Source organism: Vidua macroura, chromosome 5 (assembly GCF_024509145.1).
Source record: "Vidua macroura isolate BioBank_ID:100142 chromosome 5, ASM2450914v1, whole genome shotgun sequence".
Taxonomy (NCBI): Eukaryota; Metazoa; Chordata; class Aves; order Passeriformes; family Viduidae; genus Vidua; species Vidua macroura.
The window spans coordinates 55,512,234-55,536,828 of NC_071575.1; the positions used below are offsets into that span (position 1 = coordinate 55,512,234).

At 34.8% G+C, this 24,595-nt stretch overlaps 1 protein-coding gene across 5 annotated transcripts in view; it reads left to right on the forward strand.

Annotated features, from left to right (window-relative positions):
• Positions 1-24,595, forward strand: part of BRD1 (bromodomain containing 1) — a 58,756-nt gene that overhangs the window by 7,171 nt on the left and 26,990 nt on the right. For all 5 annotated transcript variants that reach the window (XM_053977866.1, XM_053977868.1, XM_053977865.1 and 2 more), the window contains exons 3-7: positions 10,207-10,363; positions 16,783-16,914; positions 20,045-20,173; positions 21,121-21,433; positions 22,201-22,461. In XM_053977866.1, the coding sequence (XP_053833841.1) occupies positions 10,207-10,363; positions 16,783-16,914; positions 20,045-20,173; positions 21,121-21,433; positions 22,201-22,461 (992 nt within the window). The remainder of the gene's footprint in view (positions 1-10,206; positions 10,364-16,782; positions 16,915-20,044; positions 20,174-21,120; positions 21,434-22,200; positions 22,462-24,595) is intronic.

Consider the following 24,595-nt stretch of genomic DNA (forward strand, 5'->3'; position numbering starts at 1 on the left):
GGAACCAAAATACAAAGACATTTTATTCTTTCTTTTTTTTTTTCATGTTAATGATGGACTTTTTTTTCAAGACTGCAGAGAAATTCAGCTTTCTTCTATTTATGCTTCTCTTCATATTTCTATAAACAAGTACACTTTGTATACTGTACGTCATAAGTGTAAAAAGTGCACAAGTTTAAAGGTATTTTTAAAGTTGAGCTTTGTTATAAATTGCTTGTTTTTGGCTGAGGGGGACCCTTGCTTAAGTGCTCTTTGTAACGTGAACATGTTCTGCCCTAGAAAACTGATCCCTGAATTAAAAGTGAAACAAATGGGCGTATTAAAAGGTGTAGTGATTACACTGCAGACCCAAATCTCTAGTTTTAGAAATAAAGTTGTCAAGTTTTCTTTGGCTGTTCTTCATTTTTCTGTGTGTTTAGGAAACACTCTTGTGTTTCTGTAGGAATTTAGTACATACCCATAAAATACTAAAAAATTATTTGGATAATTTCACAGTAGTCTTCATTTATATTATTATTTTTCTCTAATCTGTTTTTTAAATACTCTTTTTTTTTCCCTTGGAGCTGAAGCATGGTTTTTCAGAGGCCTTAGGAAGAGCAAATAAGCTATTTAAGTTACTAGAGAATAAATATATACACTCAATGTTTAAACACTAGTGCTTTTTTATCTGAAGAATTTGATTTTAATATGTTTTCAACATCTCTGGAAATTGAGGTGCACGTGGAGATGTTTGGTTTAGATTGCTTTCTTAATACCTAGGCTGTATGCCTCCTCAGCATATTGCTGGCTCTTCAGAGTTGGTAGTTGGAAGAGTGTACACATATGAAGATCGTAGTGGAAGAAAGTACGTGCTGGATGCAGCCCCTGAGTACATCTAGTGAAGCTTGAGGAAAACCATCTTGCAGTTTATGTTCAGTTTAAGGAGAAGGATTTGTATCCTTTTCTGGGTAGTGGGAGTATATGAACGACTGAGCATTTTAGTAACGCAGTTTTTAATAATTCTATTTTCCAAAACAATTCAGGATATTTTAAAAAGATTGGGTGTAAAACAGCATAGTTCATAATTTCTACACAACTTTTGTAGCTTATGAATTTCTGGATCAGCTTACCTTAGGTCAGGTTTCTATGCTACTGCCTTGAATGACTTTGACCAGAATTTCTTACACAGATGTCAGACTCTAAGCTTTTTGCAGTTAAATTCTCTAGGTCATTTATAATCTAATTCTATGATCTCTCTGATTTTCACCTGTGTACTACTGATTTAGGGGTGCAGATCTAAAGTTGCTAACCATTGATAATAGGAAATAAATGCTTACCTCCCCCACCTCCCTCTTTTTTATCTTTTTTTGTAATTTATTTTTAATGATGGGCCTATATCTGTCCTGTTGCCTAGGTATTTTGGAAAGTCTATACCTGAGTATCTACTTCCAAAGGTGCAGTAGTTCATCTTGGAGCCTTAAGATGGTTTCAGTTTTCAGTGCTGTCAATTCTGACTTGTAACTTGCTTAGCACTTGTAATAATGTATGGGACTACCAGGGAACTCTTAAGCATGGAGGATGTATGTCAGACGTGGCTATAGAGATGTGTTGTTTCTTTACTTGGAAATTCCATTCTGTTCTTATTGAAATACCAAACTCTTGAACATGGTGGCTTACACTGTACTGTTCATACTCTTCAGCTTTTTTTGTTTGCCTGTTTTTGGTGAGCTTTTTTTTTTTTTTTTTTTTTTTTAATTGTTTAAAGGTAGAAATGAGGATCATCTAAAAGTTGTGTTCCTGGGAAGTGCCAGAGCAGGTGTGCTGTGTAGGGAGGAGAGTGGGAAAGGACACTCTCAAACTTTCCCAGTATATGGGAGGGACAAGACAGTACCTGCTCCTCTTGGCAAATGGTAGTCAAAATGTAGCCTCCCACTGCCACCAGCCAGTTTGGCTGAAGAAAATGGCAAATTTGTTCTTGAAGTATAGTATATGCCACTAGGGTTGTGTAATGGTTGAATTTTTGCTTAGTAGAGAGATTTCCCACCACCAAAAAAACCAAACCAAACCAAAACAAAACAAAAAACAAAACAAAAAAAAAAACAACAAAAAAAAAAAAACTAGAAGGATTTTGTTTAGACTGCAGGTCCAGAATTTTCAAGTTAGGAAATCCTAACTTTTAGGGTTGTCTTGGCAATCTAAGTCCAGCTGCACTGACTGTGCTCAAATTTTGTGTGTTGTTGTTTTTTTTTTTTTTTTTTTAATTTGCTGCTGCTCATTCTTGTGGATTATAAATGTTACCTTATTCAGCAAGCAGGATGCGTACGTGAAGCAGAAGTGTTACAATGTTAACTGGGAAAACTACATGGTTTCTCTTATTTTTGAGTTCTTGATTCTCTAGTACAAATAGCTCTGGTTTTGTGTAGCCTCTTGATCTTATGAGCCAAAGAGGCATTTTAAAAATGTTTGCTTGTTAGCCAGTGTCAATATTCACGTTATTTAAAAATGCTGTGAAACTACAATATTGTAGCTATATACTTAGAGGGAAATAGAATGTGATATGAAATACTTAATCTTCAGTGTTTTAAAAGTATACACTGAGATATAGTGTAATCTGCTTTATTAAAATGCCATTCGTGCAAGTACTGCTCTATTAAGTGGAGGCTGGCATTAAAAGTATATAAATATTTGCTTTCGTCTTTAGTTTCTCTTTCTGTAAACATGACATGTTTGTTATGTCTGAAATTAAGAAAACATTTGAAATGTAATACTTGTATAGAAAGCAAAGAATAAGTAAAAAAGTCCCACTTCTATTAGAAGAAGGAACAGTGTATGTTGTTGCACAAAGTGTGTTGCATTGTTAATGTTAAAAAAGAATTATAAGATTATTATGACAGTAAGGTAAGTAATAGCTGACAACTGAGAGCAAAAATTGCTGTGACTCTTACAAAAACTTTTTCAGCTCTGCTGACAGATCAGCATTTATGTGCCCCACCTTAACTGATTTCTTTATGTTGATCTTTGGTTTTATTAGGTGCCTGGTAGTAAGCTGGATTTCTGTTACTGTGTCTCAAGGCAAAACCTGTATTTTCTTTTGGTTTATAATTTACCTGGTTTAGCTATCCTGAGCTGTCTTATCAAGTAATTAAATGTAGTCTTGTTATCTTAACACAGGAATATTGATGATCTCTGAAAGGAAGTATGGACCAGAAAAATAAATAACAAATAAACAGAAAGTGCTGAAATGCAGTATAAAGGGAAAGGAACATTAACAAAACGTTCAAGACACTGTTAGTCTGCATTCACAGATAATGCTTCTTATTCATACATGTAACTAGTGGATTTGTTTTGGGGATTTTTAAAATGTTTTTTAGGGTACTCTGTTTTTTTTTTTTTTTTTAATACATTTAGAAAGTTTTCAAGGTGGGGGAAAAGAACAAGAAATGTGGCTTAAAATTCAGCATAAAAAAGCTATTGGAAAATACTGCTGGGCCAGCATTGAAAAGAACTTGGAAGCTGAATAAAGCCAGACCAATATCTGTTAGCTTTTTATCCTTGAATATACATGTATGTATAATTTACAGAATGAATTTACAGTATGCAAATGCGTATTTTAATTCCAGGGGAGCATGATGTAGGTATGCCTTGTGACTATCTAATACTTGGATCATAGAATCACCTGAGGGGAATGCCAGAAGTCTTTGACTGCTGATGTTTCTTGTCTTGTCACATTGTTTGACTTTGAAACCTTTTTGTTACATGTAGAAACTACTACTGATGTCATCCTGATCTCTTTGCTTATATAAAAAAGTAATTTTCCCTAAATTAAAAAAGCTACTGTGGTGTCCACTAGTTTTGCCTCAGCAGTATTTAAAAAAAGTAAAGGTAACTTCACAGCATTATTTTGAAGCTAGTTCATCTTGACACTGGTTGGCTTATTAAATAAGGATTAATTAATATGTTCAAAGAAGTGTAACTTATTTAGTAAATTGTAAAAGCAGATTTTGAGTAAAAGTAATACTTTTTTTTCTTTTATTTTATACGTATAAGGCCAAGAAGCTTAAAACAAATTAATGTGTTACCTCTGTAAGGCATATCATTAATATTCTATGTGTTTTCTAAGGGGTTTGGTCCACAATGATTATATATATGATAATGCAGTTAAGAAGACCAAGATTTGTATGATTTTGTTTTTCAGAACTTCTGAGTTTCACCAGTTATGTGAACTTTCATTCAGTTTTTTTTTTGTGGCAAATAAAGGATGTTGTGATTTGTGCCATAGCAAAACATCTAAAGAATGCATTGTCTGAAAACTGTCTCCTGGCAGTTTTTTTTTTTTTTATTCAATGATCAAGTTACAGAGTGCACAAAACTTAGAAGATAAATACTGAGCTTTCTTCTTATTACAGATCAAAATGTGATTTTTGATTAATACATGTGATGTGAATTTTGCCTTTTGATACTAGATTTCAAAATCATGTGTGGTCATTATATATGTATAGGAACTGACAGAGGTAAATCTGTGCATATGATATTTCTGAGAAGAGATTTTTCCAGTGTGATAGGGTGGAGAGTTTTCATTGTTTGAGTTGGGTTTGGTTTTGGTTTTTTTTATTTTATTTATTGTTTTGGGGTTTTTCCCTTATCCAAAGTTTTGGAATATCACAAACTCTAGTTGTTAGAATAGGAAGAAGATAACAGAATTAACTGAAATAACAATGTTTTCTTACCTCTTCAGTTCACTGTTCTACTTTTCCTGTCCAAGCAAAATTTTACAAGCTGCTTGCTCAAATAGAAAAATAGGGGGTCACAGTCATGTAAGCAAGACAAAATGCTTCTTACATGTGCATTTAAAATCAAATACTATTTAAGTACCAGTAAATATTGAATAAAGAATAGGAACCTGGAGAGACTTTCTGGCTTCAGAATATGTATCAGTAGATTAATATATATATATAAAATATATACATTAAATATAAATATAAATTATATAAATATTAAATATAAATTAAATATAAATATAAAAATAAATGAAATATAACCTCTCCTAGGTTGAAAGTCTAATTAAATATATTAGACTTTCAACCTAGGAGAGGCAAATTCAGTAGCTAGACTTCTAAAACAACAGTCCAAAAGGAATAAAACCTGCAAAGTAGTTCTAATTAAGAAAGTGTGTGTTTATTGCATGTGGATTCTGTAGACTTGTGTTACAGAGATTTAAATGAAATCTTTTTCAGTCTTTCCTGCTAGATGCACTCTGTTAGGCATCTAGCTTACTTCTGCTTGGTATTAAAGGAATGTTGTCCTTTTTCAAAAGGCAATAAAGACATGCAGATAGATTCTGATTTTTACGTAGTTATTAATTTGCCTGTGTTGTCTTTCAAGTTGGTCAGAACAGTTTGAGTTTTTTTTTTATTTTTAAGTTAATAAGTCATATAGTAAGTTTTATCTTTTATTGAGGAATAGGATAACAAAGTTGTGCTTTTTCACTGTTTAAAATAAAAGTGTATTGAAAGATGAGTTTTATAAAAACTTTGATAAGCAGCTGCTGCCCAAAGGTGTCCCTGAGAAGAGTAGAGAGTTTCATCTGTCCAGTGGGCATTCTGATCTTCAAAAACTGAAGTTTTTTGAGATGAGGCTAGGAGGAATAGTTGGTAAGGCTCCAGAATTAATTCCAATTCCCCAAATAAATTCTTCCATAGCATTTTATTCTAGTTTTATGCTAATTGTGTTCCAGTGAGTGTCATTGGAATTACTATAATTATCTGTAGAGAAGTCTTGCGTCTTTCCTGCTTCCTACAAGTCTCAGTATATTTTGTGGAACTTTGCTGAACAAGGCTTGAAAATTCAAGTGTTCTGGAAACTAAATTGATTTTGTTGCAATTTATTCAATAATTTTTTTTTTACATTTTGTTCTGACAGGTTTTAAAGCATCTGCAATCTTTCTGTGGGAAAATAAGGGTATTTTATTTACTCTGTAAAGTGGAACATAATTTGATTGTTAATGGGTATTAGCGTAGATCAAGAGAAACTGGTATGTTAGTGATACTGAATTAAATTTTACAGGATATAATACAGTTTTCCTGTGTTGTGTGTACTTTTAGTAGTGCTATGCTGGATAAAGGACAATGAAAAATAACAAACTGATAAAACTGGAGACTCAGGGCTGGCATGGTAATTAAAATACTAGGATTCATTCATGTTCAAGAAATGCTTAGTTTTAATGAATATTTGATCTTCCTTTGGGTGTTTGATTAATACAGATTTTCATATTGAGTTCCTTGTGCTTGAGTTACTACAGTAATGTTGACAAAAATCACATACTTGCTCAAGAAAACGTTCTCTCCAGTTAATATTTCAAAAACTTAAGAATCTTGAGGTATTGTAATACTAAAATAATACCTGTGGAATTAAAAAGTATATATGGTCTGTGTAGGAGTTAGTAACGATTGATAAAAAAGTGGCTGATTATCTCTCATGGGCTTTCTGAGGTTAAACTGCCACACCGTTGATTACCAAAAATACTGGTTTCACTCTTCCCTGTAACCAGTTGCCATAGTTGCCACAGTGATATACAACTGAAACTGGGAAAGGAAGTCATGAGTCAAAGAAGGCAGCTGTGAGATTTGCTAATATGTTAAAAGCACATCTCTTACATTGACAAAATTTATTTTATGCATTTCGGTAAAAGGTGAGCAAAGGACTGAGTAACACACTCAGCTCTCTTGAATGCATTGACTAGTGCATTAAGTGTGTTATCCTTTACAGGGTAGATTATCCATCAAATGTCTCCATGTGAGGAGACTGTAGGTGCTGTTTCAGAGGTTAGATTCAAAAGGGACATTTGCCTGTTTAACGACAAGCCGGGATTGTATGATATCCCCATTTGTAGTGCACATCAGTGTTTCACAGGGCTGGGGCTGGGGCTGGGGAAAGGAAGTGAGTTCTGGCTCACTCAGTTGGCTGTGGCACAATTAAAACAGTTCTGAAAAATGTTTTTGTCATCTGTGTAGTTTTGGCATGTGGCTCAAAAAAAACCAAAAACAAGAATCAGTATGACTGCTAGTGCTAAAACATCAAAAGGCTGCAGTGGTCATCAGCTTGAAACCTAATGCTTCTTTTGTGAGACCAGCTAGATAGCAGCCATCACTGAATATCATTGGAACACAGTCACCTTTTTAAGAATTTTCAAATTCCTCTATCAATGTATTTTGTTTTAAATAACTGGTAAGTTGAGGGAAAATGGAGGTTTTTTTTTTTCTCCCAGTAGTTGATATGCTTGACTTGCCTTTAGAAAATAATACAGAAAGCTGTTCTTTTTTGATGTGCTTATACTGGAAAAAGTTCTAGTGTGGACAGATACTTTAGCAAAAACATGCCTTGGCTGAGGTGTTTTCTGTAGTTCTGGGAGGTGTCTCAGGTTCTCTAAGCCTTGCCTCTGCATTGGGGATTTATCAGTGTGCTGTAGCAATTAATCCTGTCATGTCCAAGTCAGATCCTGGATTGCAAAATGATGACTTTTTTAAACAGCTCTCTCTTACCTAGCCCAAATACATGCCTTTTTTTATTATTCTTCAGGGTTTTTTTATTACATCTTTGTTGGGGAAAAAAAAAAGGGAAGTATAATGTATGGAAAATTCATTTAGATGGTGGGAGCTTCAAAAACAGTACCCAGTCTGTGCATCTTACAGGGTTCTACAGCAATGTTGTCTCATTTCCCCAAAATAGTTGTATTGCCTTTCAAAATTTAAGGTGCTTGGGACAGTAAAAGTCTGCCTGGAACTATCAAACTAAGCAAAAGGATGGTTGAAGAGCTGTGATATAGGTAGTGGGTAGTTAGTCTAACAGCAGATGTAAGATCCTCCTAGCACTAAATTCATAGTGTAGAGGCTCTGTAGATACCTGCCACGTGTAAAGTTTCAGATAAGTATTTTGACAAGTGTATAGGTGCTACCCATGTGTGTTGTTTAAATGAAATACTTAGTTTTATTTGGAGGGGAAGGCAGAGACGAGTAGTTTCCAACTACTTTTAAAGTAGTCTCTGCACTCCAAATTACCTTCTGTCTATTTATATTTTGGAAGTTGGAGAGTGTCTTCTGTGAACATCTTTCTTAAGCTTCTTTTAACACTCTACTATTATAATTATATATGAATAGAATGGTTTGTTATGTGAATTGGCAAATGTATGTAAAGCTGTAGTTAAAGATGTTTGCTTAGTCTTGCCACATCTGATGGGCATGAAGCCAAGGCACCTTTCTTCATGTTATGATTCTCTGATCTTTCCAAATAGTTGCGTATTTGGCTGTGCTTTTTTTGACTTGGTTCAGTAGGTTTTACTGTTTCCAAGAGATTTGTGAAAGCAATTATTTGACTTTGATTGCGTTCTATAATTAATTGTAATTATGTTGTTTAAAGTTTAGTAGGGTCACATCTGTTCTGCATTGAGTAATTCTTTGTGGAGCCTGTGTCTGCCTTCCAGTGAAAGATGTACAAGACAGTCTGAAGTCCATCTGCAGAACTAAGCTTTAAATTAAACTAGAATTTTTCAAGAATGCCTGACTAGCTTAGTTATTAATTAAAAAAACAATGTCATTGAGAAACCAAAAGATACAATGGCACTGTATTTTAAAGAAAATCTGCATTTGCTCTGCCTTTACCTGGTGATTACTGAAAACTTCAGCTATAGTTAGTAGCACTGAATACACCTATTGCACCTTATCTTCTACACAGTCCAAAAAATCCCAGGGATAGATGACCTTTGAACTCAAAGTACACTTACTTGTATGTTAGTCTGAAAAATACTTTGTTTTCTCAGATATTCTTAAAAACTATTTTATCCAAGGCTTACTTCTAACTTTACATTTTGTTAGGTGTTTTGACTAGTTAGCTTTTATGACTTACCTGCAAAACTGCTTTCTTCCTAATACAAAAAGGGGAAAAGTAGAAAAACATTAGTATGTATATACAATCGTGATTCTTGTTTAAATGTCTCATGATACTGCTCTACAAATCAGACACTTCTTGAGTTAATATTTGCTTGATTTAGTATTAAATTTTGGAGAATATGCAGTAAATACTATCAACTGCAGAGTTTTGCTATGGGTAGTAGTAATATTCTGAGTGAAGAATTAACAGATTTCTTTTTTCATTGTTACTATCCTTTCTGTAACTGTTTTACATCCAGCTCTCTTTCCAGCTCACCCCTGCCCCCAGACGAAGGAAACATCTCTTGCAATACAGGGGGTTGGTAGCTTGGGGCATCTTGCCCCAGGGGCTGCCACCAGTTACAAAACTGGCATTACAATACAAAGAGAAAATATTTTTATTCTATAACTATTATCTTTTTTAACTTCTCTTTTGCTCTAATTTCAAGATATTGTAGGCACAAACAGCTGAAAGCTTTCTTTTTAATTTGTTTTCAGAAGCCAGTGTTGAGTTTGAGACTTGGTCATCTATCTAACATGTCATTATTTGAAAAACAGGAATCAGTATTGTTGTGTGTGATGTTCATTTAGCACTTTCATTGAGTATAAAAATATATGCATAGAGGATTTACATTTGTTAAAAAGCAACTTTGGAGAAAATACTGATTGATTTTTGATCAAAATATTTTGTTAACTGTTTACATCATTCTCATGTCTTCTCTGGTTATTTTCTTGTATGTGTGGGGAAAAATAATAATTGTTCCTATGTTTTATATTTTTTGTTTGGTTTATTTGTCAGACATTTAATATTAATAGAGCAATACAAGGCTTTCATTGCATGTTTTTATGGGAGGGGTTTGAAGATGTATTGTCTGTAAAATAAACTACTAATCTTTCTGTAGATGGCAACAAATGATCTGATGATTTTCATAGTGATTTGGAGCTTTTTATCTGATTTCATTTTCAATAGGAAAATCATTCTATGCAAAATGTACATAAAGATTTATTCTCAGCCCTAATCTGGAATTGCTCTTCCAATAATGATTACAAAATATTGATTCCCTTTAGCTTTATAAAGTGTCTTAATGTATTTAGTAGAACCTGCAGTGTCAAGCAGATGTATTTGGTTGTAATTTTCTGCTCAGAAATAATTGTACTGGAAGGGATCTTACTGAAAGTTAGTAACATAGTGATTACTTCTGGTTTTACAGTGTACATTCTTATATATGTGATGTTTAACTTCCATAGATAAATATGTTTTATGCTTTGCTGTGAAAAATACAATATCAGTTTTTCCATGTTTTAGATTAAATAAGATTATGAATCAGGTGGCCATTCAGCGAAAGAAGCATTTTGTTGAACGAGTGCACAGTTACTGGTTGCTTAAAAGACTGTCTAGGAATGGTGTTCCACTCTTGAGAAGGCTACAATCCAGTTTACAGTCACAAAGAAACACACAACAGGTATGTGACATACTTTTTATTTATAAGAAGAAATTGGAAATTTTCTATTTTATTGAGTTAAAAATAAACTAGGAAGCCTAGCTCAAAGTAAAAACTTTTTTTTATTCAGGACTGAATAAATTATTTACCCTATTCTGAAGTGATACTACCTATTTTGGCAGTTGGGAACTATCTAATACTTTTTAATATGTGAGATGTAAAAAAAAATTGTGCAGCTTTTTCTTCTGTTTTGCTTAAATGTTTCACAAAAATACTGTAATCACAAATATCATAATGCCATTATTCTTTGATAAGTGTTGTAGTTTTTTGGAACTCATTCTTCAATTACTGTCGGATAAAAAATAAAAGTTAATTTAAATTAATCAAACGATGCAAAGCAGAGATCTTATTTGACACTTGAAAAAAAATGTGTATTTTAACTGGGATTAAAATCCTGGGTTTTACAGGATTTAAACAGCTAGGGTTAGACAGGGTTAGACAGCTAGTTTACAGTTTTCAAATTCAGACCTGTATTGCCTGCCTTGTTTGGTAATAACAAAATGGAAGTTGTTGATGAAGTTCAAAGACCTGTTTCAGCTTCCGGTTTTGCTCTTGACACAGTTAAGTGGGACTGTAGACAAGCATAAGTTTAGGTGTACACTCCTAAGTTGAGTTGCTGAAAAACATGAATAAGTTGCTGAAGTTGCTGAATAAGTTGCTGAAAAACATCAAAACAGCAACTCCAGGTGGTCTGTGTTGGTTTCATGTTATTGGACAGTTTCAAAAATAATTAAAACTTCTGAGTTGTGTGGATCCATGCATGTAGACTTTGAAACGCTGTGAAGCATCATGATGTGGAAATTTTAACTGCATCCGAGTTACCTTTTTTAATGGAATGGAATGTGTAGGTGGGTGTGTTCTTTCCATTCTCCTAGCACTTGACTTCCTGTAAAACAGCTTCTAAAACATATGAATTAATTTTATAATAATTTACTTGTATTAAATTGAATTCTTTCCCCCTCTGAATTGGAACTGTTATTTTTGTTAGAATTGTATTTCTGTTTGATTAAGCCATTGATTGATGTAGTCATAAAAATACCGTGATCAACACTGCTTCCTAATTATTTGATCTGTCATGTTTGTGTGTATTTATTTCTTTGTTTAGCTTATCTTGTGGAAAAACTAATTAATAATTTCCAGAATAATTGAGATTGGAAAGGACCTCTGGAGGTCATCTGATACAACCCCACTGCTCAAGCAGGGCCACTTAGAACAGGTTGTCCAGCACCATGTCCAGTTGGCTTTTGAGTTACCTCCAAGTGTGGAAACTCCATAACCTCTCTTGGCAGCTGTGCCAGTGCTTGGTCACCCTTACAGTTAAAAAAAACCACAGGAGTCTTCTGATGTCTTTTCTTACTTTGTGCCCATTGCCTCTTGTATTGCCACTGGGCACCATTGAATGGAGCCTGGCTCCATCTTCTTGCCTCCTCCCTTCAGGTATTTGTGTATTGGTGAGATTTCTGCCCCTGAGCCTTTTCTCCTCCAGGCTAAACAGTTCTGGCTCTCTCAGCCTTTCCTCATAGCTGAGATTCTCAAATTCCATTTACATGAACTCCTTTTAGGTGAACTTTGAATATAAATCAACCACTTGTTTATCTTGTTTTCATTGTTTCTGTATTACTCCATTTTGAAGTTCGATTAATCTTTTACTTCTGCATGAGAGGTTCTGAAGAGTGTACCTAATTAGTGTTACCTAATAATAGTTGAAATTAATTTATTCAGGCAATAAACTTCTTTGTAAATGAACTTAAGTCCTTACAAAATCCTAAAGATAAGCACAGAAGTGTGGTGCTATTGTGGCAGTATAGAACTAGGCCATTGTTAGTGTACGAAAAATTAACACAAGCCAGTTTTCTGGGATGGCATGATAAGGGTGCAACATTTCTATATATTTAAATAATGACTATCACAATAAAACTATTATTGTAACTGATGTTCAATTAAAATAAAATAGGCCTTTGATATGAGCATTTTAAAATTCAATTGCCTGTTTACACTTCAGTACAAACAGTTCTTTATTTTCTTTCCTAATTTGAGATCTATTCTTAAATAAGGAAATATATTCTAAATAAATTGGAAGCTATTTATATTGGTCTGTTGAAAAGTTTGTTCTTTTGAAAAGTAAAATCTAGTTTCAAGGTGAGCTGAGTGTTAAATGAGTCTGTTGATGAAATATGTGTAGTTAGTGCTTTTCAGTGAGTAGCAAGTGTCCTGTGTATGACATTGTGTCTTTTCCAGAGCACTTTCATTAGCTATTTATTAAAGCAGTCATAACTGCAAGGCAGTTAATGTATTTTGTTACTCCCAAGTATAAACCAATTTGTAATCAAGACAATAAACAGCAATGGCATAGCTGTTGTGAGAACACCTTGAAAATTTTTAGATAGGCATGATTATTTTGTTCATTTCAGTCCAGATGGGAAAATTCTTTTTATTTTATGTGAGGGGTCAGAATATGAAGAAACCTACATAGATTTTTCAGTTAACCAAATATAAACAGTGATGTAATAAGATTCAGGGTTTTTAAGAATTGTTATTTAAACAGAAAAGAAATGTTATAATGACGAACCAAAACCTGAAAATGGTTTCAGGATGCGTGGTGGAAAGTGGTTTTGATCCCTCTCTGTTTGGTTGCTAGCACGAATTTGACAAAGGGAGAGGTCTTCATGATCTAGACTTACTTTCTAATAAATGTGTTTCAGAGTTTGGTTATGGTATGGTTTTGAAGATCTAAGAGTTCTAAACCATGCTAAAAGACCTAGACTGCCTCACCATTTGCAGGAACAAGGAACTCTGTAGAGAATGGTTTATACTCTCATTTCTCTCTCCACCTAGAGAAATTAAGGAAAGGTATTGGAATACTCAGATAGGTTTGCATCCTCATTATATTAGTTTTTTTCCCTGAACTTCAAGAACGCTTGAATGAAAATGAGGCATGAAATGTAAGTGTAGAAGTTTGCTGCTGCTGTAGTGATGTTAGTTTAAAGCCACTGTTAGAAGAAATAAAAGAGAAGGTGCTGATGACTTAAGGTCACACCTGCACTGAAGATTTCATTAAGATCACAAGTTGCAACCACTAAAATGGTTTTGTCTGATTGCCATACAAGTCCAGCAGTGCATGCTAATAAAACTAATTGTGTTGCTCAAGGTCCAGTTTCATCACTGTCACTCTATTTTTGTTTGTATTATATTAAGTTACAGTCTCTCTAAGGAGTGAGGCTGTTCTCACACACTTACATCCAACATAAGGAGGGACATGGTGCTACACTGACAGTATTCCTGCTGGTATGGAGAGAGACACTGATAGCATACTAATGGTGAGACGAGTTCTCAGCTGCTGCATATCCTTTGTGTAGACTTAAAAATGTTTTCTTCTTCCCTCAGTATTAACAAATAGGTAATATTCTAGGTAATAATTAATGCTTATTCTAGGTCATACTTAATACTAGGTAATAATTGTAGGTAATACTATGTTCAGCAAGAACTAAGTCCATTGGAAAATCATAGGCTCACAGAATGGTTTGAAGGGTCCTTAAAGATCATCTAGTTCCCACTCTGCTGCCATGAGCACGGATAGCTTCCACTAGACCAGGTTACTCAATGCCCCACCCCACCTGACCTTGAACACTGTCAGGGATGGGGCATTAACAGCTTCTCTGGGCAACCTATTCCAGTATCTCACCACCCTCACAGTCAAGAATTTCTTCCTAATATCTAATCTAAATTTCCCATCTTTCAGTTTTAACTCATTGCTCTTTGTCCTATCAGTACAGTTCCTGATGAAGAGTCCCTCTTCAAATGAGAATTTCTTTATAAATTTTTGTGTCATCAGCCAAATGAAACTTGGTGACTGTCAGGACAGTTGTAGAAAGAAGGAAGAACAACTTCCCTACCAGAAAGTTTAAAGAAACTTTCTATGTCAGAAAGCTAAAAATTTTGAAAGGAACTCTTTGTATCTTAAGTTTTTATTGGTTGGTTGTTAGAAATCAGTGCATTATGCTCTCTTCAACTTGTGTAGACCTTTTAATGTAATTAATGTATATGTTGGATGTCAGATAATAGATATGTTAGGGCAAAGGAGAGTTATCTTAACTATTAAGCTGTAAACTGTCTGCCAACATTACTTCACGTAGAAGTATCAAAAAATTGGAGGCTTGCTGTTAATCTCCAAGCCAGAGTGCCATTCAGAATGGTAGTGTATGTGTGCAGATAAAAAAAGGCAGGCAGGATGCTCTTGATATTTTGGGTCACATCTGCAGATTGACAAGTATGTGCCTATTATATGGAATGAAATTGGTAAAACAACTGATTCAAGTAAAAGATTTTTATTTTATTTGAGTGCAACTGCACCTTAAGGTTCAGCCAAGTACTTAGATGAGTAATAAACTACCCTAAGGCCTGCTGTAACATTATTTTTTCTTGCTGTATTTAAGTTTCCTGACCCACCTTTGTACTAGTATGCTTTGAATCTGTTTTCTAGAGGAACCCCTTCAGAGGTTCTCTCCTAAATTTGCCCTGAACCAGGACATTGACTTAGCTTTCATCAGGCTTGGTTCCCCATTTTCTTAAATTATGTGGTTAAATAGGGAAAAAAAGCAGGCTATGAACGTTGCAAGCAAAGGGAGGACAAACCTTCTACTTCTGGCAGTTTAATTTTTGTTCTGACAAACAGTAGAACTGAAAAAAATGTACAGCTAAGAGTTGGGTTACATTTCCACGCATGAGGTTTATACTCAGAGATGAAAGGGTTTAGGAGAGTAGCCGTTAGTGGCAGTGTAGACTTCGTGTTTCAGTGAGCCTCCTCAGAATTTTAAGGAATTTCAAATTATTGAAAATATTAAAATTCTTATCAGTCAGAATTTACTTAGAACTGTTCTAACCCCAGCAGTTAAATTATCTTGTGTCTATGTAAAGATTTAACTCTTTAAAAGAAATTACAACTCTCAGTTGTAATAGTCATTGGGAAAGAGAACTAGAAGTTTCTAGCTCCAGTTTTCTGTTGTTTTTCTTTTTGTTGGTCTTTTTTTTCCTTAGTGAAAAGAGGAACAAACTGTTATTTCCAGATTGATATATTCAAGTGCAGAAATAGTTGATACTTTAAGTATTTTCAACTTCAGTGAAGTCAGAGATTTGAATAAAACTAAGCTCTTTACCTTTACAAAGTACATGAAGCAATAAAATACAATGCAGATGATAGAATTATAGCACTGACAAATCTATTAGATAATGTTTTGAAGCATCCAGTTTTTGTAATTCTATTTTTAGAGACAGCTATCTGAAAAATGGTACTTCTAAATTATTCTTCTCTTAAGGAATTTATGGCTTTCGGTGTGATAATTTGTAATGTTGTTTGTTGTTCATCTCCTTAGCCACTTTATTTCTCTGACTTCTATATATAAATTTACTGGTTTTGTTTTAGGTTTTAGAACACTCTCCAAGATGACTTAACAAGTGTATAATGTATTTTGCTGGTTATGGGCAAGCATACAAAGTTTTGGATATCTCTCAGAGATGTTTTTATAAAATACTCATTTTTCAAATGTAATAATTTTCCAAAGCAGATGTTTCTTTTGTGTAATTCATACTAATATCAGGAATTCAGTTTCTTTATGGCCTCATTTCTGGTGAATTACCAATATAATTTGAATCCTGTAAGTAGTATTCTAGTATCTTCCCTTTTCCTTATGAAAAATAATAAAGGCAAACAGACACTCTGGGTTTTTTATGTACAAATCAATCTAAATATTACAAGTGTTTAAACATTACTTACTCTGAAAAATGTGTAAATTAAATTCTTTCATGCATTTTCCAAAAGGGTGTATTACTGCATTATTCACCTGCAATACCATTTGAAGTTACTATATTATCTAGTAAAGAGCTTTTCATTTCCTGTCCTCACAAGCCATAATTATTTTGTTTTGTTACAAATGTGTCCTAGTTCTTCTGGGTGTGAGGAAGGAGGACTGTGTTGACCGCATAAGTAATTTGTTTCTGCCAGGCTGGAGCTTCTGAAGAAACTGTGGTGTTCACCTACTTTGGATTTTGATGCAAAAATCCTGTATTGTATTTTGCAGCTTGTTGTATTTCTCGGTTGCTGTTTGCTGTGTTGCTTCTTCTGATGTCAATAACCATTGCCACAGGATTGCTTTCTAGTTTAGATTTTATTTTCAACTAGACCTTTGAGTAACTCTGGAAGATAACCTGACCACAGGTTTTCTGTTGTTGCAGCATGAAGCTCATGAAGCTTATGAGCAAGTGCTATAACTATAAGACAGTAATTTCTCCTTTCATGTGCATATGTTTTGCAGTTGTATAGAACTATCTTATAAAAAGAGGTATGCATTTTTCTTTTCATGAAAATGTTTTGATTCTTTTCTTAGAGAGAAGATGATGAAGAAATGCAAGCCTTAAAAGAAAAATTGAAGTACTGGCAAAGGCTGCGCCATGATCTTGAAAGAGCACGTTTATTGATAGAACTTATACGTAAGCGTGAAAAATTAAAAAGAGAACAGGTAAATGCAGCACCTTTTAATTTGGTGAAACTTTTCTGAAGGAAAGATAATTTAAGTATTCTCACAGTTTTTTCAGTAGAAGGACAACTGTATTTTAATCCTCACAGAGGGTCAGTAACATATGTGCATGCTGTGCACTCAAACTATTTAAAATATATAAAATTTTCATAGAATCATAGAATGGCTTGGGTTGAAAGGAGCATTTAAGAATTGTATAGTCCAACCCCTCTTCAATAAACAGGAACATCTTCAACTAGACCAGATTGTTAAAAGCCCTGTCTAATCTAACCTTTAATTTTTCCAGGAATAAGGCATCTACCACCCCTCTGGGCAACCTGTTGTTCCAGTGCTTCACCCTCACTGTAAAAAAATTCTTCCTTATATGTAGTCTGAATCTACCCTCTTTTACTTTAAACTGTTACCCCTTGTCCTGTCACTACAGGCCCTACTAATCAGTTTGTCCCCATCTTGCTTATAAACCTCCTTTAAGAACTGAGAGGCTGCAATAAAGTCTCATTTGGGCCCTCTCTTCTCCAGGATGGGCAACCCTATTTCTCTCAGCCTTTCTTCAGAGGAGAGCTCCAGTCTGATCATATTAGTGGCCCTCCTCTGGACTCACTCCAACAGCTTTATGCCTTTTGATGGGGGCTGCAGAGCCAGATGCAGCAGTCCAGCTGGGGCCAAATGGGGGGCAGAGTAGAGGGCCAGAATCACCTCCCTTGACCTGCTGGCCACACTTCTTTCTATACAGTTGACTTTCTGGGCTGCAAGCACACTCTACTGGCTCATATTGAGGTTTTCATTCACTGGTACAACATCTCAAGTTTTTGACAGGGCTGGAGCTGTTCATCCCTCAGCTGGTACTGATACCTGGGGTTGCCACAACCCAGGTGCAGGAGGACCTGGAATTCGACTTCGTTGAACCCCATGAGATTCCCATGGGGCCCACTTCTTGAGTTTGGATGGGATCCTGTTCTTCAGCTGTGTCAACTGCACAACTCATCTTGGTGTCATCTGCAGATTTGTTGAGGATGCACTTGATCCTTTGGTCTTATGTCATTGATGAAAATACTAACTACTGCTGGTCCCAGTACAGACCCCTGAGGGACACCACACATTACCGATCCGCATCCAGAGTCTAAGCCGTTGATCACTGCTCTCTGGATGCAGCCATCCAGCCAATTCCTCACCTGTGGAGAAGTCCACCCATTGAATCCCTCTCTCTCCAGTTTTGAGAGAAGGATGTTGTTGAGGACGGTGTCAGAGGCCTTAGAGAAGTCCAGATAGATGACATCTTCCCTTGTCTGCTTAAAAGAGTTACTAGGCCAACTAGGCTAACCAGCTAGGTTGGTTAGACTATTAGGTTAGTTAGGCAGGACTTACCCTTGGTAAGGCTGTGCTGGCTGTCCTGACTCATCTCCTTGTGCCCTTCATGGAAGCTTTGCCTTATGTAGTTATCCATAATGCACTCCAGGAGTCTCCTACAGCTCATCGTGCTACTTTTGCAAATGTCAGAGTGGTTGAAGTCCTCAGCAGAACAGGAGCCTGCGAAAGCAGTGTCTGTCTGTAGCTGGAGCAAGAAGGCTTTGTCAATAGGTTCCCTGAGATCTGAAATAAATACCAACCACAGGGTTCCTTCTCTCACCTTGGTGCCTAAGCTTTCAACCTGCTCATGGCTTTTCTTGAGGTAACTCCTCACGGTATATTCATTTCTCAACGTAGAAGGCAACCCCACTGCCCCTTGGTATGCTCTTGGCCCTTCTGACCAGCTTCTGACCATCCATAGTCACACTTCAGTCATGGGATTCGTCCCACCAAATTTCAGTAATGGAAGTTAGGGTGTAACTCCCTACCAGCACTGTGACCTCCAGCTCCTTCTGTTTGTTGCCCATGCTGTGTGCATTAGTATGGTGAAACTATTTGAGAAGACTTTCTCTTAGACTTGGAAAAGTGATTGGTTTCTGAAGAACTGTAGAAGATTTGATCTATTCAGGTTTTCTCAAGGCATGTCCATATACTCAGTAGCGACATGTCCATATACTCAGAAGCATTTTATCCTTCTGTCATGAAAAAAGCAAAAATAAAAGCTGCATCTGAAGTCCTATGACATTCTACAGTTAATATTGCCAGGAGGAGAGATTTGAGGAAGTGATAATGCAGAAAAATAAAATCTTACACAAAAAATGTGAACGCAAAATGTTTGCACTTAGGAGTTTTTAATGGTCCTTATTTGTAAAAACACCATTTCATTTTTACTTTTGCAAACTGAACATTCATTGCAAGCTAATATAATTTGTCCTTCTGGAGTGCTTTCTGGAATTCTATACGTCGTTCACATGTATTCACATATCACTCACTTTACACATGTATTTATATGCATGTACTTTACATATGTGTGTTTTGCTTATACTTTATTTGTATAAGCAAATACAAATTTATATGTATATATTATATTTATATACACACACACCTTTAATCTTGCATTAAGAATTTACTTTAGACATAGCAGGACTGTCTCAGTGTTGATAATTCTTAAAACAGCCTGAAAATTAAGCTACAGAGGAATTGAAATAGTGTCCAAAAAATATGAAAGATACGGACGTATTTGAAGATGTCGATTCTGTTTTCTGAAATAATTTTCTTGGAATTTATGTAGACCATTTTCTTTCCAATTACTCTTTGTTTTGGATTTACATAGCCTGTAAATCAGATTCTCTTTAAACTTCGAACATAGCAGTAGAACTGAAATTTAATTTGAAACGTTACCTTTAAATTCTTACTATTTTCGCATTGTTGGTGAATTGTGAAGCTGTTATTATGTAGCATCTTTTGTTCCACTTTAAAATGTATTTTTTAAAATTCTTACTTATAAAATACAAATTGGAGTTCTGGGAAGCTGGAGTTGAAGGAATGAGAATAATTTTTTTTCTTTCTAAATCATTAGCTGAAAACCTATGTCAGATAAATGCCAACTGATGATATTGAGAATAGTACTGAACTAATTTACTTAAATCCTCCTTAAATATATTTATATTTTATATGTTATCTAAAATACCATACTGTTGCTGCTAAACAACTTTAATACAGTATGTTAATGGAAAATGCTCAGTTGGATAACTTACTTTTTTAGGTCAAGCTTGAGCAGGTTACTATGGAACTTCAGCTTATTCCATTCACTGTACTTCTGCGATCGGTTCTGGATCAGCTGCAGGAAAAGGATTCTGCTCGTATATTTGCTCAGCCAGTGAACCTTAAAGAGGTATGTTTGCAGCTGTGTTTCCTGATGTTTACATGTGGCTTGGTGGCACTTAAGTACAGGAAACAAGTCATTACATGCCGAGTTAGAAGCAGTGTTAACTTTTAATCTTTATTATGATAATTAACATTATGAGTTATGGTCTACTGCTATGAAAGCCTTTTTATGCTTATATATCAAAATAATTTCTGCAAAATACTTGTACGGAAGTACCCCATTCCTGTATAGAATGTTGTGTACATATTTATACTTTTCAGTAAGACAATCTTGGTAAAGCAAATTCGAAGGATATCAAAAATTGTGAAGCAGATACTGTGTTTTTATTTGAAGGTGAAACTAGACAGATTTAGAGTATACATGTGTGCATTTGTGCATATACTGTATACACATCTATTATATGTAGAATCATTAAGGTTGAAAAAGACCACCAAGATCAAGTCCAGTCTTTGACCTAATACCAGTATGCTGATTAAACCATATCACAAAGTGCCACACCCATTTGTTTTGAACACTTCTATGGATGGCCACTGTACTACTTCCCCGAGGAGCCTGTTCAATTCTTAACCACCCTTTCAGTGCAGAAATCTTTCCTAATATCCAACCTGAGCTGCCTCTGGCGCAACTTCAGGCCGTTTTCCCTTGTCCTGTCGCTAGTTACCTGAAAGTAGGAGTATGTAAAATGACAGAATTCCCAAGAAAAAGTAGTTTCTTCAGCATCCCTTAGTAGAGCTCAAACTTGTTACCTGAGATGCAGAATATTGTAATATGTAAACTTCTGTTGGCATGCAAATGTTTGCAATATCTAGATGTGCAATTCTAAGTTACATCTTTAATTTCTTGTATTGAGGTGTTACAAGATATGTTTGAAAAGTGGATAAGTTACTAACCAATGTTATTTTGTCTGTAATAAGACCATTTTACCCATTTGTGTTTTAAATATTTATTCAAAGGTTCCAGACTATTTGGATCATATTAAACATCCTATGGATTTCTCTACCATGCGGAAACGGTTAGAAGCTCAAGGCTATAAAAACCTCACTGAGTTTGAAGAGGACTTCAATCTGATCATAGATAACTGTATGAAATACAATGCAAAAGATACAATATTTTATAGAGCTGCTGTGCGGTTAAGAGATCAAGGAGGTGTAGTTCTCAGGCAAGCCAGGCGAGATGCTGAAGGAATTGGTTATAACAATGAAACTGGAATGCACTTACCAGAACGGCCTAAACTTGAGTCACCACAGCCTTTCTCTTGGGAAGATGGTAAGATGTTTTTCAATTATTTTTTTTAAAGTTGCATTTTTCATTGCATACAGCATGTATGTTCCATACAGATGTTTAGGATTGTTGCTGTCCAGTTTGCTAACTAGATTCTCCACCCCCCATTAAAAACATTGCTTGAAAGAGACTGGTGTTTCTATTCTACCAGATCTGTCATTACACATCAGTGCTATCTGGATTCTGATTTTGGCAGTGTCAGAGCCTAATTTAACAATTTACGCGGAAAAGGTTTTTAAGTTGAGTGCTTTTTTCACATGATTGTATATGCTTGTAAGGCATGGAAGATGAATAAACTTCAGCACATTCCTAAATAGCCTACTCAAAAAATTGAGCACATTTGTCATGCTAGGAATTAAAACTCATGTTTTTGACATACATGTGAGTTTTCTGAGGTTTGACAGTTGAGAAGAATAATTAATACATTTCTGTTATAACCATAATTTTGTCCTTTTCTTTAACAAGAAGGAATTCGTCTGTTCAAGTGGGAAAGATTAATTATGCCTTCCTTCTGACCTTTTACTTCTTTGCTCTATTATTTAGTTTTTTTGAGCAAAATGCCGATTAAGAAAAAGAGTAAATATATAGTAGGAATTAATGTCAATATTTCTGACTATAATCTAAATAGGCTTTTGACAGTATTTTTTTATTTTGGCATGCAAATTCATTTTTTTCCTTTTGTTGGTATTACTGTTCTAAGAATATTCTGGGAAATGCTAACACGTTTTCAATTATGCCTGTTTTGACTTCAGTGGATAGGTTACTGAATCCTGCAAACAGAGCACATATGTCCCTGGAAGAACAGCTGAGAGAGCTGCTAGAAAAACTTGACCTCACCTGTGCAATGAAATCCAGTGGGTCAAGGAGCAAAAGAGCAAAGCTGTTAAAGAAAGAAATCAGCATTATTCGCAACAAACTCAGTCAGCAACACAACCAAGCTCCTCAAATAGAGTCAGGTATTGGAAGTTTCGAGGAAGAAAGTGCAGCATTAGAACAAGATGGAGAAGAAGAAGGTAAGATTGTAAACCAGGTTTAAATGAGTACTGTTCTGAACCGCTTCAGTCAGGTGCTGTGATGTGTGAGTAATAGTATGAATTAAAGAATTTGATAAACTAGTATTAAATCTAAAATACTGATTTTATAATTAAAATTATAGTTTTAAAATACGAAAATAGCTGCTTAATCACAACAAACATTTTAATAGTAGTATGATCTTCTTAAAAAAAGCTCCCTCCATTACTTTTCATGGTAGCAAAGCTTTAAAAACTTAGGTGTTAAAGAATGAAAGTGCAAACAATCTCATATGAAAAGCAGTTGGAAATGCCTGAGTGGAAAATATCTTTGTACTTTTGGAAATACACTTAAAAGTCAAAATATGTGTTAGGGATCACGTGAGCCTAGGTCAATGGTAATGAAGACTCTGGCTGCTGTACTGTGTTTGTAGCGTTTTTAATTCACTACTCTAGACTCTAGGGAGGAGGGTGGGTTGGCTTGGGGTTCTTTATTTATTTATCTATTTTAAATAAAGCTAACTTATTGATAAGACTTAAAAAAAATCATGTTGTAGAATCAAGTCAGCCACATCTGCCTAGCTCTTCCCCTTTTGCTTCTCTTCCTCCTCGAAACATTTGTCTCAGAACTGCATCTCCTCTTGGCTAATTGCCATTGATTTCAATGAGAGCAGTGTGCTGGAAGGACTATCTTCATGTTTTAATTAAATATCATATTTGTATTTTTAGCTTTTAAATTGAGTTTCTGAGGTTTTTATTGCTTATTTTTAAATGATGCAAAGAAAATCTGTCACTCAAATAAGAATTCTATTGACTTTGTTTCATTATTAGCTCTAAGAAACTAAACTTTTTCTTTGGAGAGTTAAGAGATGTGTTTTATTTTTGAATAAGTGCCTTGAATAGGAGGAGGAAAGAGCTCAAGGGAAAGTGGAAGCATGGTAATAAATAAAACAGTCTCTATTTGTTGGCTTAATGCTATCAACATTTTTGAAAGGTGAAGTCAATAAAATGATTGTCCATAACTGCCATTCAAACAGCAACTTAGTGTTTAGTTCCAAACAGAGAACTTGCTGGAGATTTGAGCATTGGTAGAAAAAGCATACATGAATCAGCACATTATCTTGTTCTGAGGTTTTTAAGTGTCCTCAAAATGTTTAATGGTTTGGGTTTTTTAAATTTGGTATTTTTTTAATCTTCAAGTGATGATGGTATTAAATACCAAGTTCTTTAGGAATGTGGGGTTTGGCATCTAATGAATCTACAACCTTTCCTTTTTTTTATTTGTAGCTTAACATTTTGATGCCATAGCCTTTCACTTCATCAATTTTTGTGAAAAAAGTAGTCCAAAGTGAACAGTAGTGGTTTTCTTATATTTACAGTATGCTTTTTGAATAAAACATGATGAAAGGCACGATCTAAGTTTGATTGGTATGGTTGTTACAGTTGTGATCTAGTGGAGAGTAATAATAATTAGTTCAAATTTCAGTTCTTAAATGGACAGTACATATAGGAGTAAAGAAAACAAATTGCCCAAAAAAAGATAAGAAAAATCCTGTGCCCAGGATCTCTACAGGAGCTGACCTTGATAGAACTCTGAATTACCCCCTTGCAATTCTGTTTCCAGCCTTTGATCATGTGAAAAATACAATACCAGAATAACCCTGTGAAATTTAGGTTTTATCTCTAAGTAATTCTCAAGTGATTTTATGTTCTTTAATCTTTCCATGAATATTTTCTAATTAGTTGTTAGAAAATCAGAATTTGTTTACAAGGGAAGTCACCATGGAGATTTTAAAGTACAGGATTTTTTAATGGCTAATAGTTTAAATGTGCTTATCTGACTGTACATTTCATTCTACGGTCTTCCTGAAATACTAGTTACCAATTCTAATAACTGTGCCTGCAAATGATGTAAGCACATTCACACTGTATTTTAAAAACAGGTATTTTTAACATGAACTATGCTATTGCTTCATTAAACCTTAAACAACGGGGTAAAGATTTTTCTGCACTTAGAAATCATTGATTTCCAAGTAAACATTGCTGGGACAAAACCAAACAAAATAAACTGCAAATAGAGAACTTAAACGCTTTGGGGTTTTACACCTTTCTTCAGGTGGCATAGAAAATTTAACTA